General features: G+C 44.9%; 8 protein-coding genes across 8 annotated transcripts; 4 read left to right on the top strand and 4 right to left on the bottom strand.

Annotated features, from left to right (window-relative positions):
- Positions 1–45: 45 nt before the first annotated feature.
- Positions 46–963, top strand: SAMD00019534_027230 (hypothetical protein; the record flags this gene model as incomplete). The annotated part of the gene is made up of 1 exon (XM_012902021.1): positions 46–963. One exon carries the CDS (start codon positions 46–48, stop codon positions 961–963), a length of 918 nt encoding a protein of 305 aa, XP_012757475.1.
- Positions 964–980: 17 nt separating this feature from the next.
- On the bottom strand, positions 981–2,356 carry SAMD00019534_027220 (hypothetical protein; the record flags this gene model as incomplete). Its single annotated transcript, XM_012902020.1, has 4 exons — positions 981–1,172; positions 1,249–1,983; positions 2,065–2,246; positions 2,341–2,356. 4 exons carry the CDS (start codon positions 2,354–2,356, stop codon positions 981–983), a joined length of 1,125 nt encoding a protein of 374 aa, XP_012757474.1.
- An 874-nt stretch (positions 2,357–3,230) lies between these two features.
- Positions 3,231–5,335, top strand: SAMD00019534_027210 (hypothetical protein; the record flags this gene model as incomplete). Its single annotated transcript, XM_012902019.1, has 2 exons — positions 3,231–3,869; positions 3,932–5,335. 2 exons carry the CDS (start codon positions 3,231–3,233, stop codon positions 5,333–5,335), a joined length of 2,043 nt encoding a protein of 680 aa, XP_012757473.1.
- Positions 5,268–5,726, bottom strand: SAMD00019534_027200 (hypothetical protein; the record flags this gene model as incomplete). The annotated part of the gene is made up of 1 exon (XM_012902018.1): positions 5,268–5,726. The coding sequence occupies one exon, from the start codon at positions 5,724–5,726 to the stop codon at positions 5,268–5,270; it is 459 nt and encodes a 152-aa protein (XP_012757472.1).
- Positions 5,727–5,733: 7 nt separating this feature from the next.
- SAMD00019534_027190 (hypothetical protein) lies at positions 5,734–6,443 on the top strand (the record flags this gene model as incomplete). Its single annotated transcript, XM_012902017.1, has 2 exons — positions 5,734–6,174; positions 6,255–6,443. Coding segments are annotated over 2 exons (630 nt in total), but the record flags the coding sequence as incomplete, so codon positions are not given.
- Positions 6,444–7,218: 775 nt separating this feature from the next.
- Positions 7,219–7,912, bottom strand: SAMD00019534_027180 (hypothetical protein; the record flags this gene model as incomplete). Its single annotated transcript, XM_012902016.1, has 3 exons — positions 7,219–7,337; positions 7,401–7,684; positions 7,776–7,912. The coding sequence occupies 3 exons, from the start codon at positions 7,910–7,912 to the stop codon at positions 7,219–7,221; spliced, it is 540 nt and encodes a 179-aa protein (XP_012757470.1).
- Positions 7,913–8,297: 385 nt separating this feature from the next.
- On the bottom strand, positions 8,298–9,287 carry SAMD00019534_027170 (hypothetical protein; the record flags this gene model as incomplete). The annotated part of the gene is made up of 1 exon (XM_012902015.1): positions 8,298–9,287. One exon carries the CDS (start codon positions 9,285–9,287, stop codon positions 8,298–8,300), a length of 990 nt encoding a protein of 329 aa, XP_012757469.1.
- Positions 9,288–11,408: 2,121 nt separating this feature from the next.
- On the top strand, positions 11,409–13,195 carry SAMD00019534_027160 (hypothetical protein; the record flags this gene model as incomplete). The annotated part of the gene is made up of 2 exons (XM_012902014.1): positions 11,409–11,627; positions 11,714–13,195. 2 exons carry the CDS (start codon positions 11,409–11,411, stop codon positions 13,193–13,195), a joined length of 1,701 nt encoding a protein of 566 aa, XP_012757468.1.
- Between the last annotated feature and the right edge of the window lie 121 nt (positions 13,196–13,316).

The following is a 13,316-nucleotide window of genomic DNA, read 5'->3' as shown; positions in this document are numbered from 1 at the left end:
ATATTTGGTAGTCCAGTGGTGTTATTCAATACGATCAGTACTGGAATGACAGAGGCGATTGAGGAGCCAATCAAAGGATCAATCGTGTTGATGAAGAGAATATTGTATGCGACGGCCAACAGCTCAACCAAACTCTTTGGTGCCATTTCAAATGGATTTGCAGTATGGTCCATGGATGAGACTTACCTTAGGCGAAGAGACGCAGAGGAAAGGATCAAGGCCAAGAACATTGGACAGGGTCTACTCATGGGCACCAAAGGTCTGGCAATTGGCATCTTTGATGGCATCACTGGCATTGTGACCCAACCCGCCAAAGGTGCCATCGAGGAAGGTCCACTCGGATTCCTCAAGGGCATTGGCAAGGGTATAGCAGGAGTAGCAATCAAACCAGTAACTGGTGTTTTGGACTTTGCCTCGAGGACATCAGAGGGCATCAGGAACAACACCAACATCAAGCCTGAGCGACATAGAACACGTGTGCCACGCTACATCAACCCAAGAGAGCCAATCAGAGAGTACGTGAACGTTGAGTCCGAGGGCAACTACTTGCTGCGTCAGAACCAATCCAAGATCATCAAGCAGCAGTTGGCCAAGCGACTAGACTACAAGTTCCACATGCTCCTCTCGGACTGCATCATTCTGCTGACGTCATTGTCGCTGGTGTGTCTCTCCAAGAAGGGCCAGTACCAATGGTCGTTCCCTCTCACAGAGATTGCCCGCATTGGCCATCCCAAGACCACGGGCAAGACCTACCTCAACATCCATCTGAAGCGACACGTCAAGTTTGGTCTGTTTGGTCCCAACAAGAACAAGGTGGCGATCAATTGTCCGAACGAGTCAGTACTGGTGCAGCTCGACAGTAAGATCAGATCATGTCTTTTCAAGTCCTATGACATTGACCTCAACTCTGATGATCAGGATATAGTAGATGAGAGAGATAAATCAATTACAATAAAGTATTAACATGTTTGTTGATGATGTTATTGATTGTGTACAGTTGTCTTTGCACCATCCTCGTTGTCATTCTCGTAGACCACCTTGTTTCGCTCGTCCATCTCCTCTACATTCTCATACTTGTACTGAGCATACAGTCTCTTCTGTGGCAGCAGTCTCACTGCCAATATATCCACGAATATAGTCGACACTGTTACCAATCCAATACCAGACACGAACTAAATGGTGTGATTGATTGAGTTAGTATGATGTATATATGTGATTGAGTGTTGGAATGATTCCAGGGAAACTTACAGTTAGTAACATTGTTTGGAAATCAAATTTGCCAATTGATCCAGTTTGAATGAATAACATCTTGACGCCGTGACGATCAAAGACGTAACGATTGTTGACATCAGTTGTGAAGATTGGCTCTTCAGCCTTGAACTTGGTGTCCTTGATCACTTTGAACTGATAGGTATACCTAAAGTTGTTGGTGTTGTACGTGTATGTGTTGGAGTAGGTGATGAAAACCAACAGTATCACTCCATCATCTCGCATGCTGCGCGAAGCATTGCTCAGACTGGGTCCGTCCAGATTGTAGATGCCGGCCGCAGCCAGACAAGTGCCGACGGTCATGATGTCGTACTGGCTCTGCACGCCAACGACGTTGGGCGCAGGTGGCGTCCAGACATGGCCAGAAGAGTTTAGCAGACGACCTGGCAACTGTCGGGCATTATACTGGATGCCCAGATTGGGTGCAGAGACTGTGTGATCCAGCATGATGGTGAAGTTCTCAATGTCTGGAATGTAGAACAATGATTGATTGTACGTGGCATAAGTGCACGTGGGACTGGTGAACTGGCAATTGTTCACAGTCTTTTGTATCTCTGACTCGACTCGTGTCGAGATGAACATTGATGTGTCTGAAGTCGATGGATAAAGTACAAGTGATTCATCCCAATATTCGCATTCATATGTTGGATATCCATTATAAGTTGAATTTCCAGAACTTGTACAATATGGAGGTGTAGGATTTCTATACTTTGGCTGGAATTGTTGTGATGTGTTCGTGAGTGAGTGTGATTGTCATTCAATCAATCATAAATATGATTCGTCATGACTACATACAGCCAACAAAGTAGCACGTATTGAACCAATTGGATTCTCTGTGGCAAGGTATCGCTTTTGTAATATGATTGTTCCAACAATGATGTAAATGACAATGCCCAACATAAATAGTAAATGCAATATTCCAAGTCTTTTGTCTCTGATCTTGACAACCTTGACTGTCTGATACTCTAGAAGCTTGTCTAAACAAAGTTTGATTGATTGATTGATTGATTGAGTGAGTGAGTTAGTGAGTAAGAGGCATTAGTGAATGAATAAGTGAGTGATACAACATACCCCAATCAATAGCCATCTTTATCTATATTTATATATATATGTATATCTATTCGTTTCAAAATGAATATGATATTCTTTTAGGGTCCTGATCAAGTGTTTATGAATACTGTAGTCATAATACTGTTTGATGATGGTGATGACGTTATTGGTATGGCTGTGAGAAACACTTGGTTTCAAGAGACAGTATTATAATAGGAATTCATATAATCAGCTGATGTCCTTTGGTCGGAAACTCGGGTCAAACAACTGTTTTTGTGATCACAACAACATCTTTTTCAAAAATAAATAATTAACAGCAAACAGATAATAACACAATGAACACACACACTCACACAATACACATCGCAACTTAAACCAAAGGACTCACTCCACAATCACACATTCCTTCACTCATTGATCCACATGTCTTACTCACACAAACATAAAACCATACAGATCACTTACAAATAGAATGATGAGTGAATGATAAATCATGTGTGTGATGGGCAAAGCATTGATGACAATACATGTGTGTGTACTATACTCTCCCTCCCATTCCATCTCTCGATAATGTACAAATTCAAATGGGTTAGTGATATGTGTTTGTGGAGTGTATGTAGAGATGTAAGGAATTGCTGGATCACAGTAATATGTGGCTTGGCTGGCTAGCTTCCTGATCAGCTTTGGTAATGTGACCATTTCCAAACTCATTCAAACAAATATTTTATATAATATATAATGATTATTAAAAATCATTTCCTACTTTTATTTTGTTTGGTGTCCTTTACTTTCCAATCAAGGCCAATGTGTAAGTAGCTGACGAGATCCATTTTTGAAAGAATATCCTAACACACATATCAATAGATGGCAACAATGATAATGAATGTGTTGGAATACAATGTGGCTTTGGGATGGTATGCTGTCAACCACTACCTACATTGAAGCCTGCATGTATCCCTGCCTGTTCCTTCCTCAAATGTCCATCTCCAACCGTTTGTTCAACTGATCAACTTGGTCGACCAATATGTGTTGAGGCACCAATCCCTCCACCAACAACAACAACCACAACACCATCAACTACCTCCACTCCATCAACAACATCCTCTCCATCAACTACCTCAACTCCATCAACCACATCCACTCCGTCCACGGCCAGGTATTCAATAACAGGCTACACATTCTTGGATGTAAATTCCGATGGCATGAAAGAGGACACGGAGAGATGGTTGGGCGGTATCCAAGTGTCACTGTCGCTGGATGATGGATCAAACAACAAGAGGAGGAGACGTGCTGTTCAAGATGAAATTGGGTCAACATTCACGGACGCATCCAAGACTGTTCAGGGCTTCATGTTCACCGACCTTGAATCAGGTCGTTACTGTCTACACTTCACAGACCCATCTGGAATCTACACATCACAACTACCCAATGATCAAATCTGTTTTGATCTTCAACAAGACATCACATTATTGCCAGTCCCCTACAATGTTCCCAATGTCCCCGAGCCCACCTTCTCAATCCGTGGAACCACCTTCTTTGGAGTTGATCAGGTATGTCATCATCATCACCAAACTGGGACTATTCCAATATCTAACCCAATCAATCAATTTAGGATAATGTTACTGCTCCTGGTAGTATAATGGCCACATTGTATAATATTGATGGTAATTTGATCAGGGAGTTTGAGACCAAGCCAAAGAATGGTAGTGGCTTTGTTTTGGACGGTCTACAAAATGGTGGCTATTGTATAAAGTTGGACCAATCAGTGTTGGCAAAGTTATCACCAATCGAGGACAACCCTTTCAACTCAAGTGGAGTGTACTGCTTCTCTCTTGATGCACACACAGCACCCTCAGACCCTGCTGACTACACCCTACGTATATTCGCCCAATTCCTATGCAATGATGCGAATGATTGTCCAGCAAACAATGCAGATGATAGCTCAGCCAGTGGTAGTAGTAGTAGTATGAGCCACAGCTCAGACTCTAGCGGTGTTGGACCAACATCATCAGAGGATGGATCATCAGATTTCCCTCCAGAGTCCAGCTCGTCAACCGAGCAGGAAACAACTGGTACTACATCGCCGGTGACCTCTACTGGCTCATCATCATCATCAACAACCTCTCCAACAACCTCAACACCATCGTCCTCATCATCTCCAACAACATCTTCAACATCCACACCTACCTCATCAACCCCAACTTCATCAACACCAGTTACATCATCCTCCCCAGCTCCAACTTCATCAGGACCATCATCAACTGTTACAACATCCACTCCACAAACTACTGGTGATTCCACCTCCACTGATATCTCCGCTACATCACCATCGACTGGCTCGCCATCGACTGGCTCGCCATCAACTGGCTCACCATCAACAACAGAGGTCCCAGGTACCTCTTCCATTACTTCCTCGCCACAAACCACTAGTACTCCCGGAACATCTTCGTCACCAACAACTGGCTCATCGCCAACAACAAATGTCCCAGGTACCTCCTCCATTACCTCCTCACTACCATCGACAACTACTACGGAAACATCTTCGGCGCAATCAACTGGCTCATCGCCAACAACAGATGTCCCAGGTACCTCCTCCACTACCTCCCCTGGTACATCCGCAACACCAACGACTACTTCTTCACCGCAACCCACAAGTACAACCGAATCATCTTCATCACCATCAACAACATTAATCCCCGGTACCTCATCCACTACCTCCCCACCACAAACATCAAGTACAACGGAATCACCATCAACAACAACAGATGTCCCCGGTACCTTCCCTGGTACATCCGCAACACCAACGACTACTGATCAACCAACTTCAACGTCCGCCTCTAGTACAGTGACACCGACCACCGACCAAACATCTTCCACATCTGCAACATCAGCCACAACTGATCAAACACCACCCACGACGGCAACATCGGCAACATCATCTACGACTACTATGCGTGTCGGTGAACGTCTTCGCCGGACTCTACTGGTGGAAGTTGATCTGGTGGACGAAGAGTGATACTGGTTGCCAGGCTCACCTCCTCCGGCTTCTGTGGTGTCCAATTGGCAGTGGGCACATAGATGTCCACTTTGGGATCGCGATTGGCCAGGACCAGTTTCCTATTGCCAGTTGAATCTTTGGCTTTGATCATCAACAAAGTGTCTCTCTTGCCAACCAAATGAAGCGTGTTGTCTTTGATGTCCTTGGTGGACCAGGTCAGCCCCTCGGGAGGGATTACATGGGACTGAGCGAGTTGTGCTGTGAAAGGAATGGGTGGTGGAGGTGGTGTTGGAGTTGGTGTATCTGTTGGAGTTGGGGTTGGTGTATCTGTTGGAGTTGGGGTTGGTGTTTCCGCTGGAGTACCAGTTGTGGAGTCTCCAGTGTTTGTAGTGCCGGTAGATTGAGCCATGGTAGCAATAGGGGTTTTTGTTGTTTGGTCAGTTGTGGCTGAGGTTGCTGGGTCCGATCAGCGCTCAATGGGCGAGATTTGTGAAGAGTGGCCTTTAACATCGTGCAAGATCATGTTCCACGCACTCAAGAGGTTATCTTGGAACAAACTAGTGATCAAACCACTGAATGACAGACAGGCCTACACCATTACCGGCAACGCTCAGAAGAAGGACTCGTTCGATATTATGAAGACGACGATCGATATTCTCAAGGCTGTCGTTGCGGCCAATGGAGAGAGCCCATTGGACTCTTTGATTTATGGACCAATCATAGCACTCAACCAAATTGAAGAGCCACACAGCTATCAGCATCCAGGAGGTGGATACGGTTCAGGCAAAGCAGGAGTTGGTGATCAACAAATATCCGGTATATTCATCCATGAGATGGGTCATTCCTTGGATCTTCAGGTAAGACCTCAATCACCTATGCAATCAATCATGTGGAACTATTCCAATCAATCACTTTACTAACATTGACATTACTATAGCATTCCGCTGAATTCCCTAATAGGTACCCATATCCAAAGGGTAGTTTACTGGGAAGTGCACCTGGATTCAATGTGATTCATAATGAGTTCCTCGAGACAATATTCCGCCAACAGCAAAGCTCTACCCTGGTTGTCAGGGCAAATCGGACTTTCAAAAGCAAGATGGCGAGTGTGTCAAGCAGGATGTGATGCAAGGTGGCGCCGGATGTCAGTCGCCAGGCTACCCATTCACCATGTTCTCAGACTTTAATGTCGGTTTCATGCAACGCTTCTTTGAAGGCAAGACCAGTTTGGCCGACAATGGCAAGGACCACAACTATGATGGAGGAGTGCTCCGCTACGACGACTCGAGCAACTCCTACCAGAGATGGGACTCTCTTCACCTCAAGTGGACGGACTTTGCTCCAACCAACTCCACCGGAAGCTTTGACAGTGGACTGCCAATTATCCGTGGCGTAGACGTCTACACCATCATCATGCACTACTACAACACTGCAGAGGAGAATACAGACTGCAAGGACTGCTCAATGATCTACCCCATTCTCAAGGCCAAAGGCAACCTACTGCGCTATGTCGATCCCAACATTGATGCACAACGTGATGAGATCACGCCAGACACTGGCAAGTTCCCAACGTTCTGCAATCCAAGTGGCTGTGACTTTACGCTTAGGGTCACGTACAAGGATGGCTCCACTCGCTCAAAGATTCTTCAAAAGGGCAAGCGATACCCTGACTACCCAACATGGAAGGAGTTTGAATATGATGCCAATGTTCCAAACAGTCTGTACGTCTTTGCTGAGAATGTACCTGCCGATCGAGTCCTAGCCAAAGTGGAGCTACTCGAGACACCATACGCTTGGCAAGCAAAGACTGCCCAAGATGCCAAGGTCCTACTTTCGAATATCTAATCATCCTTGCAATAAATAACATCAATTAGAATGATTGATTGATTGATTGAGTGCATCTATTTCTTGTCTTTAATTGAACCTTGAGGTCTGGTGAAACTCAGTGTCGGCCACTCAGGAGCTTGATTGATTGGCTCAGGTCCACTCTGTTTGAATGCTTCCTTTGTCTCCTCGTCCTCTGTTGTTATCGTGTGTACATTAGTATTGATGCTCCCCTCATCATGTCGACCCTATGACTTACCTTCGATGGCCTTGGTCATCATTGGCATCAGGAATGCAAGCAGACCAGTGACACCCATCATGATCACCATTGGACTTGTTAACAGGTTCCAAATTCTAAAAGGAGCACGTCTCTCAAAGAAGTTGAGCATGGCTACTGGTCTTAAAGACAACGGTGTCTGCACCAACGTATCATTATCATTCTTTACACGCACCTGTTTACCATTGACCTCCAATCTGAATTGTCTAAACATCAGCTGTTTACTATCAACATCGAATGTATAATATCCTGTTGGTATGTTATAACTAATATACATATATTTGTCATCGTGGTCATGTCAGTACTGATGCTCTCTGTCTCTCTGTCTCTGTCTATCTGCCATAGTAGGTAACATACAAAGTGAACTCTCCATCAGAGTTTGGTAGCTGTTCTAATACATTTGATGGGTCAACACTATCTGTCAACCTCAGTCTAAGTTGTGGCTCATTTGAGCTTATGTCAAGACCTACAATGAGATAATAAGTTAGTATCATTCGACTTCATATTGTCAATCAATCAATCATTACCATTCAATCCAATGAATAGTTTGCCATCTAGTCTATTGATATAGTTTGATTGAACAGCTGCATTAGATACACTAATCAATATAAATAGACAACATATAGTAAGAGTAAGTAAGCTAGGCATTATAATTATTATAAGTATATATATATGTACACACGAATGATTGAAAGAATGAATGAATCAATGAAGTCAAAGTTGTGAACTTCTACAAGACTAGCGTGTGTGAGAGTGTGTGAGTGATTGGCGACCAATCAAACAAAGATGAAGAGATTGATTGATTAATGGAACAATGTCTAATAGGCTGACGTATCCTAACTAATGAATGGGATTGAATGAATGAGTTGATTTGATGATTTATTTGGTCAATTCCTTGTGGAGAGACAGCTTGGTGAGGCTACCACCACAGAAGGTGGCCAGTTGATCGCAGTAGTTGTTGATCTGGCTGGTGTACAACAGACTGGTGAGCTTGGATGGTGCGTGCAGGGGCTTGTTGAAGAGCGAGGCAATGTGTGCCTGGATCTCCTCCTCCTCCACCTTGACGCCCTCGCCGGCCTTCTTCTGGATGAAGTTGTTGCGTGCAAACTGCTGTGACTGGAAGTTGCGCTGGTAGGAGGCCAGCTTGTTCATCTCCTGCGACAGAGAGTCGACGCACTCGGTCATGCCCTCGACGACACGCTCCAAATAGATGTTGTTGCCAATGTTGAGACGGTCAAAGTTGGAGATGGCGTCGGACGACACGTCGTCCAGCTCGTAGAGCAGCGCGTTGATCAGTTGGGTGTTGTGAATCTTGATGGGAATCTGCTCAAAGATGTCGTTGAACGACAGGTTGGCGCTGTCCAGGGTGTCGCGGCTGTAAGGCTGCTCGCGGAACAGCGACATGAACGTCTGGGTCAGACGGTAGCAGCGCAGCGAGAGCGTTCCCTGCGACGTCTTGACTGGGTCGTAGACGATCAGCACGCACTTTTGGTTGATGGCTGACTGATACTTGAATTGTGTTTCGATGACGTTCTCATTGAAGAACGAGTTGAGATAGGTGGGCGTGTACCAGCCGACCGTGTTGGAGTCGGTGTTGACCTCGCGCAGACAACGCATCATCTCCAACTGGTACTCCTGGTTGCTCTGCTCGTTGGCGTCCTCATCAGAGTCGCGCAGGTTTGGCAGTGGGAAGCAGGATGACACCTCCAAGCTGGTGCCAATGTCGAGGCCTAGCAGCTGGCCTGGCACAAGCTCAGGCAGATGCTCCTTAACATTCTTTATAATCTTCATCACGACGATTCCGTCAATCTGGACAACATCCAAACGTGGGTTGTTATAATCTGCAACTATCTGTTCTTCGATATTCATCTTTAATAATATACAATGTTTATGTATGTATGTGTGATAAATATAATGTTGAAGTTTAATGAAGGTTGATGTTGTTGAGCGAAAGACGATCAGTGGGGATGGAGATGGCAACAAAGTGGAGTTCAAGAGATGAACCTGAGAACTTGTTGAAAAAAATACAAAAAAAACAACACAATCCAAACCCTCATTCCAACCCTCGCTTACACTACCCTCGCCAACTTGTTCAAATCAAAGTTGAAACCAACAACAAAAGAGAGATGTTAATAACATGTATATAATATGAATGGAAGAAGAAGAAGAAGGAGGAGGAGGAGAAATACTTAGAGATGACCATTCAGAGTGATGATTGATAATGCACACAACATAACACAAATACTTTGAAGATACGATAGGAGTAGTTGAAAGTTGTAGTTGACTCTTGGGTACGAGTCAAACATGTTGGACGAGTGATGTTCTTGACACTATTATTTATGATAAAGTTTAGTGTCAATGCGTCATCATGTTGCTACGACATGTCGTCCTTCATGTTGACTGACTGCAGCTAACTATGTTGTATACAAACACAAACATAGCAGTGTGCGCGCGACTCCATTAATGTAACGTAACGAACAACTCATCAACTCATCAACTCATCAATTCATCAACAGCAGACAAGACAGCAGCAGCAAACTTGTCAAACACTTGTCTTGGTAGTTTCCAAATGAAAGAGAGCGAGCCATTACATTAATCGATCGACAATTGCTTTGAATCAAGTCACAATGTGGTCAGCCAAAGTGGAAGCATGTGGTGTAGTAAGGGAAAGGAAGGGAAGGGAAAGTCGTTGTTATTGTCCTGTCCCTCAGCCACAAACACACACCACACACTTGATGATCAAGTCGACTCGTCAGTTGTCCGCCTGATTAATGACACACAAATGTCAAACAAACCAAGTTCAACTGATCATCATTACTTTAATCACAAAGTCAATACTTTATACATTGTATGATTGAAGTGAAGTGGAAGGGAAGGATTTGAATGAAGGCAGCCCATTCCATCCATTGGATACTATTATTAATAACTCACGCACTCACTCACTTCATCACTCATTATCACTCAATCAATCAAATAACCAATCAATCACTGTTACTGTCATATGACACAACACACTCATACACACACACTCATATGCTTACCACTACACCATCAACATCAACAACACATCACATCAAACTATCATCAGGCGCACACTCACTCACTCACTCACTCACACATCCAACTCCAACTCCGATGACACTGATTCCTCTAAACTCTGAAACTACGCATTGTTGGTGTTGTGTCCGTCCATGCATCCATCCATCAGCTACCCATAATCAAACTACCACTTAACACGCCCATGTCCTCCTCCTTGGTTGCCTGGCAGACAGCGTGTCCGCATGGATGATGCGGTCGCCTCTACAACACTGACATCTCCAATCAGAAAGTCAACTAATAACTGCCCGCAATCGTCCATCGCTTCTTAAAGGTTACTCTTAATTCTGGGTTGGTTTGTGGAGGAGGACGTGATGTCGTGTGTGTGAGTGTCTGTGTGTTACTTGATTGAGAGTAGTGCACATCATGATGCTCGCCCACCCATCCATCCGTCCATCCATCCATCCATCCCAATCCATCCATCCAATCCAGGCTTTATTTAATCCAGTGCCCGGTGGCTTGTTTGGAAGTATTCTTGTTTCCGTCAACAAATCATCCACACGTCAAACACCTTACATTGCCATCAATCAATCAATCAATTCAATCAATCAATCCAAGTGTTTAAAATATCTCTTAGCCAACTCACTTCACTAAACACACCTCATCACTTCTCCTCAACCTTTGGACCGACTCTCGGCACCTTCCAACTGGTTCATTCGACGGCGACTATATCATCAAATCGTTTGTCACCAGTATAATATCCATCAATCAATCCATCCATACTTTATATATATTTATTATCCTATATCCATCCATCCAACAACAATCAATCAATCATTGGTCATTCATTGTTATACAATATACAATATATAATATATTATATATAACATATTTATAAATTATTTAAATATGCAAAGGATCAATTTACAAATAATAACAATTGTTGTTATGTTTATGTTGTGTTTGGAACTTGGACAATCAATCCAGTTAACATATGATTATATTATTATTGGATCAGGTTCATCTGGTAGTATTGTTGCTTCAAGATTGGCAGATAATGGAAGCTCTGTACTCGTCTTGGAAGCAGGTGGAGGTTCAAGCTTTGCCCTTGGCAATAGAGATGTAGTTGCCACACAAGGTAACATGGGTGCCAACGGGGCATACACACCAACAGTAAGTGATCAACGCACTATCACTCATTCAATCAATCATACATCATAACTCACTAACTCACTCAATCAATCAATCAATCATATTAGTCTGTTTATACAAAGTATGAAGTACCTCTTTATTGGTCAAGTTCATATTTGACAGGTCCAAACTGGGATATTGCAGGCGCTGGTGTGGCTAAGGTCACTGGAGGTTGTGGCAATCATAATGGAATGGTGTTTAATAGAGGTACCAGCACGGATTATGACGGCTGGAATGTGAATGGATGGAACGCTGCATCGATGTTGCCCTACTTTATCAAGTCTGAGACCATCCTGGACCCACCTTTGGCCGCCTCCACCCTGCACGGCCACTCTGGCCCCATCAATGTTGGCACGCACCCATTCGATTCGGAGGGCGCCGACTTTATCAGCTCGTGTAATGCTGCCGGCCTGCCATTCAACGCCGACTTCCAGAATGACACTCGTGATGGATGTGGATACTTCCAGTTCAACATCGATCCCAATGGAATTCGCTCGTCGCCCTTTGAGAAGTACTTGAAGCCCAAGCTCAACAAGCCAAATCTAACACTGCTGACTGGTATACATGTGTTGAGGATCAACTTTATCCAACCAATACTTAATCCAACTCCCATCGCCAGTAGTGTGTTGGCGCACAATGTGTCCACTGGCGTCTCGACAACATTCACTGCACTGAAGGAGGTTATTCTGGCAGCAGGCGCACTCAACACTCCAAAGATATTGCTCAACTCTGGTGTGGGCGATGCAAGTTACCTGGCCACCTACTCGTCAAAGATACCTTATGTGTACTCCAACCGCACGGGCGTAGGCAAGAACCTCCAGAATCACTTCCTGGCGCTGACCGTCTGGAGCTACAACGCCACGTCCAACCGACCCACCTTCTACGACATGTTCTCCCAGAGCCTGCTCTTCCAGACAGGCGGTGGAGGTATCCTGGGCACGCCCGGCTTCTCGGTTGGCGCATGGCTGCGACCCAACGCCTCGGCCACAGGTGTCTCGGAGAATGTGATGCTCATACTCCCAGGCGTGCTGGGCAGCTCGACCCCCTTCCAGTCAATGTCAGTCGGAGTGTCAATCAGTCAGCCAGCGCCAAACAATCATTCAATCGTCCTGGGCAGCAATACTGCGCTGTCGGCGGTGGACTTTTACCTGCAGGCACCCAAGCTCAACTTCAACATGTTTAGCAACCAGGCCGACGTCGACACGATTGTCCGCGGCATCATGGAAACACGACGTATCATGTCGTTCCCACCGATGAACAACCGAGCCACGCCAGTCAACCCTCCCAGCACGCTGAGCACCAGCGAGCTCGGTGACTGGGTGCGCAACTCGTCGATTGCCCACCAGCACTGGTGCGGCACCGCCAAGATGGGCAACACCAACGATCCCACGGCAGTTGTCGACAGTAGACTAAAGGTTATTGGTGTCAATAACCTAAGGATTGTGGACGCCTCGATTATCCCCACAATCCCCAACTCCCTGATGCATGCCACTGTCATTGCCATTGCCGAGAAGGCTGCCGACTTGATCATCCAGGACAAGTACTCCTGAAACGCGGCTCCCTTAATATCAATCTTATAATAAACCTGTACATTGTATTTAAGTTATCTCTAATTGATTGATTGTGTTGATTGATTGAGTGATTGGAATAGTTCCAGTGATTGATTGAATG

Source organism: Acytostelium subglobosum (genome assembly GCF_000787575.1).
Source record: "Acytostelium subglobosum LB1 DNA, scaffold: scaffold4, whole genome shotgun sequence".
In the NCBI taxonomy this organism is placed as follows: domain Eukaryota; phylum Evosea; class Eumycetozoa; order Acytosteliales; family Acytosteliaceae; genus Acytostelium; species Acytostelium subglobosum.
This window is presented reverse-complemented; position numbering and strand designations above follow the sequence as displayed.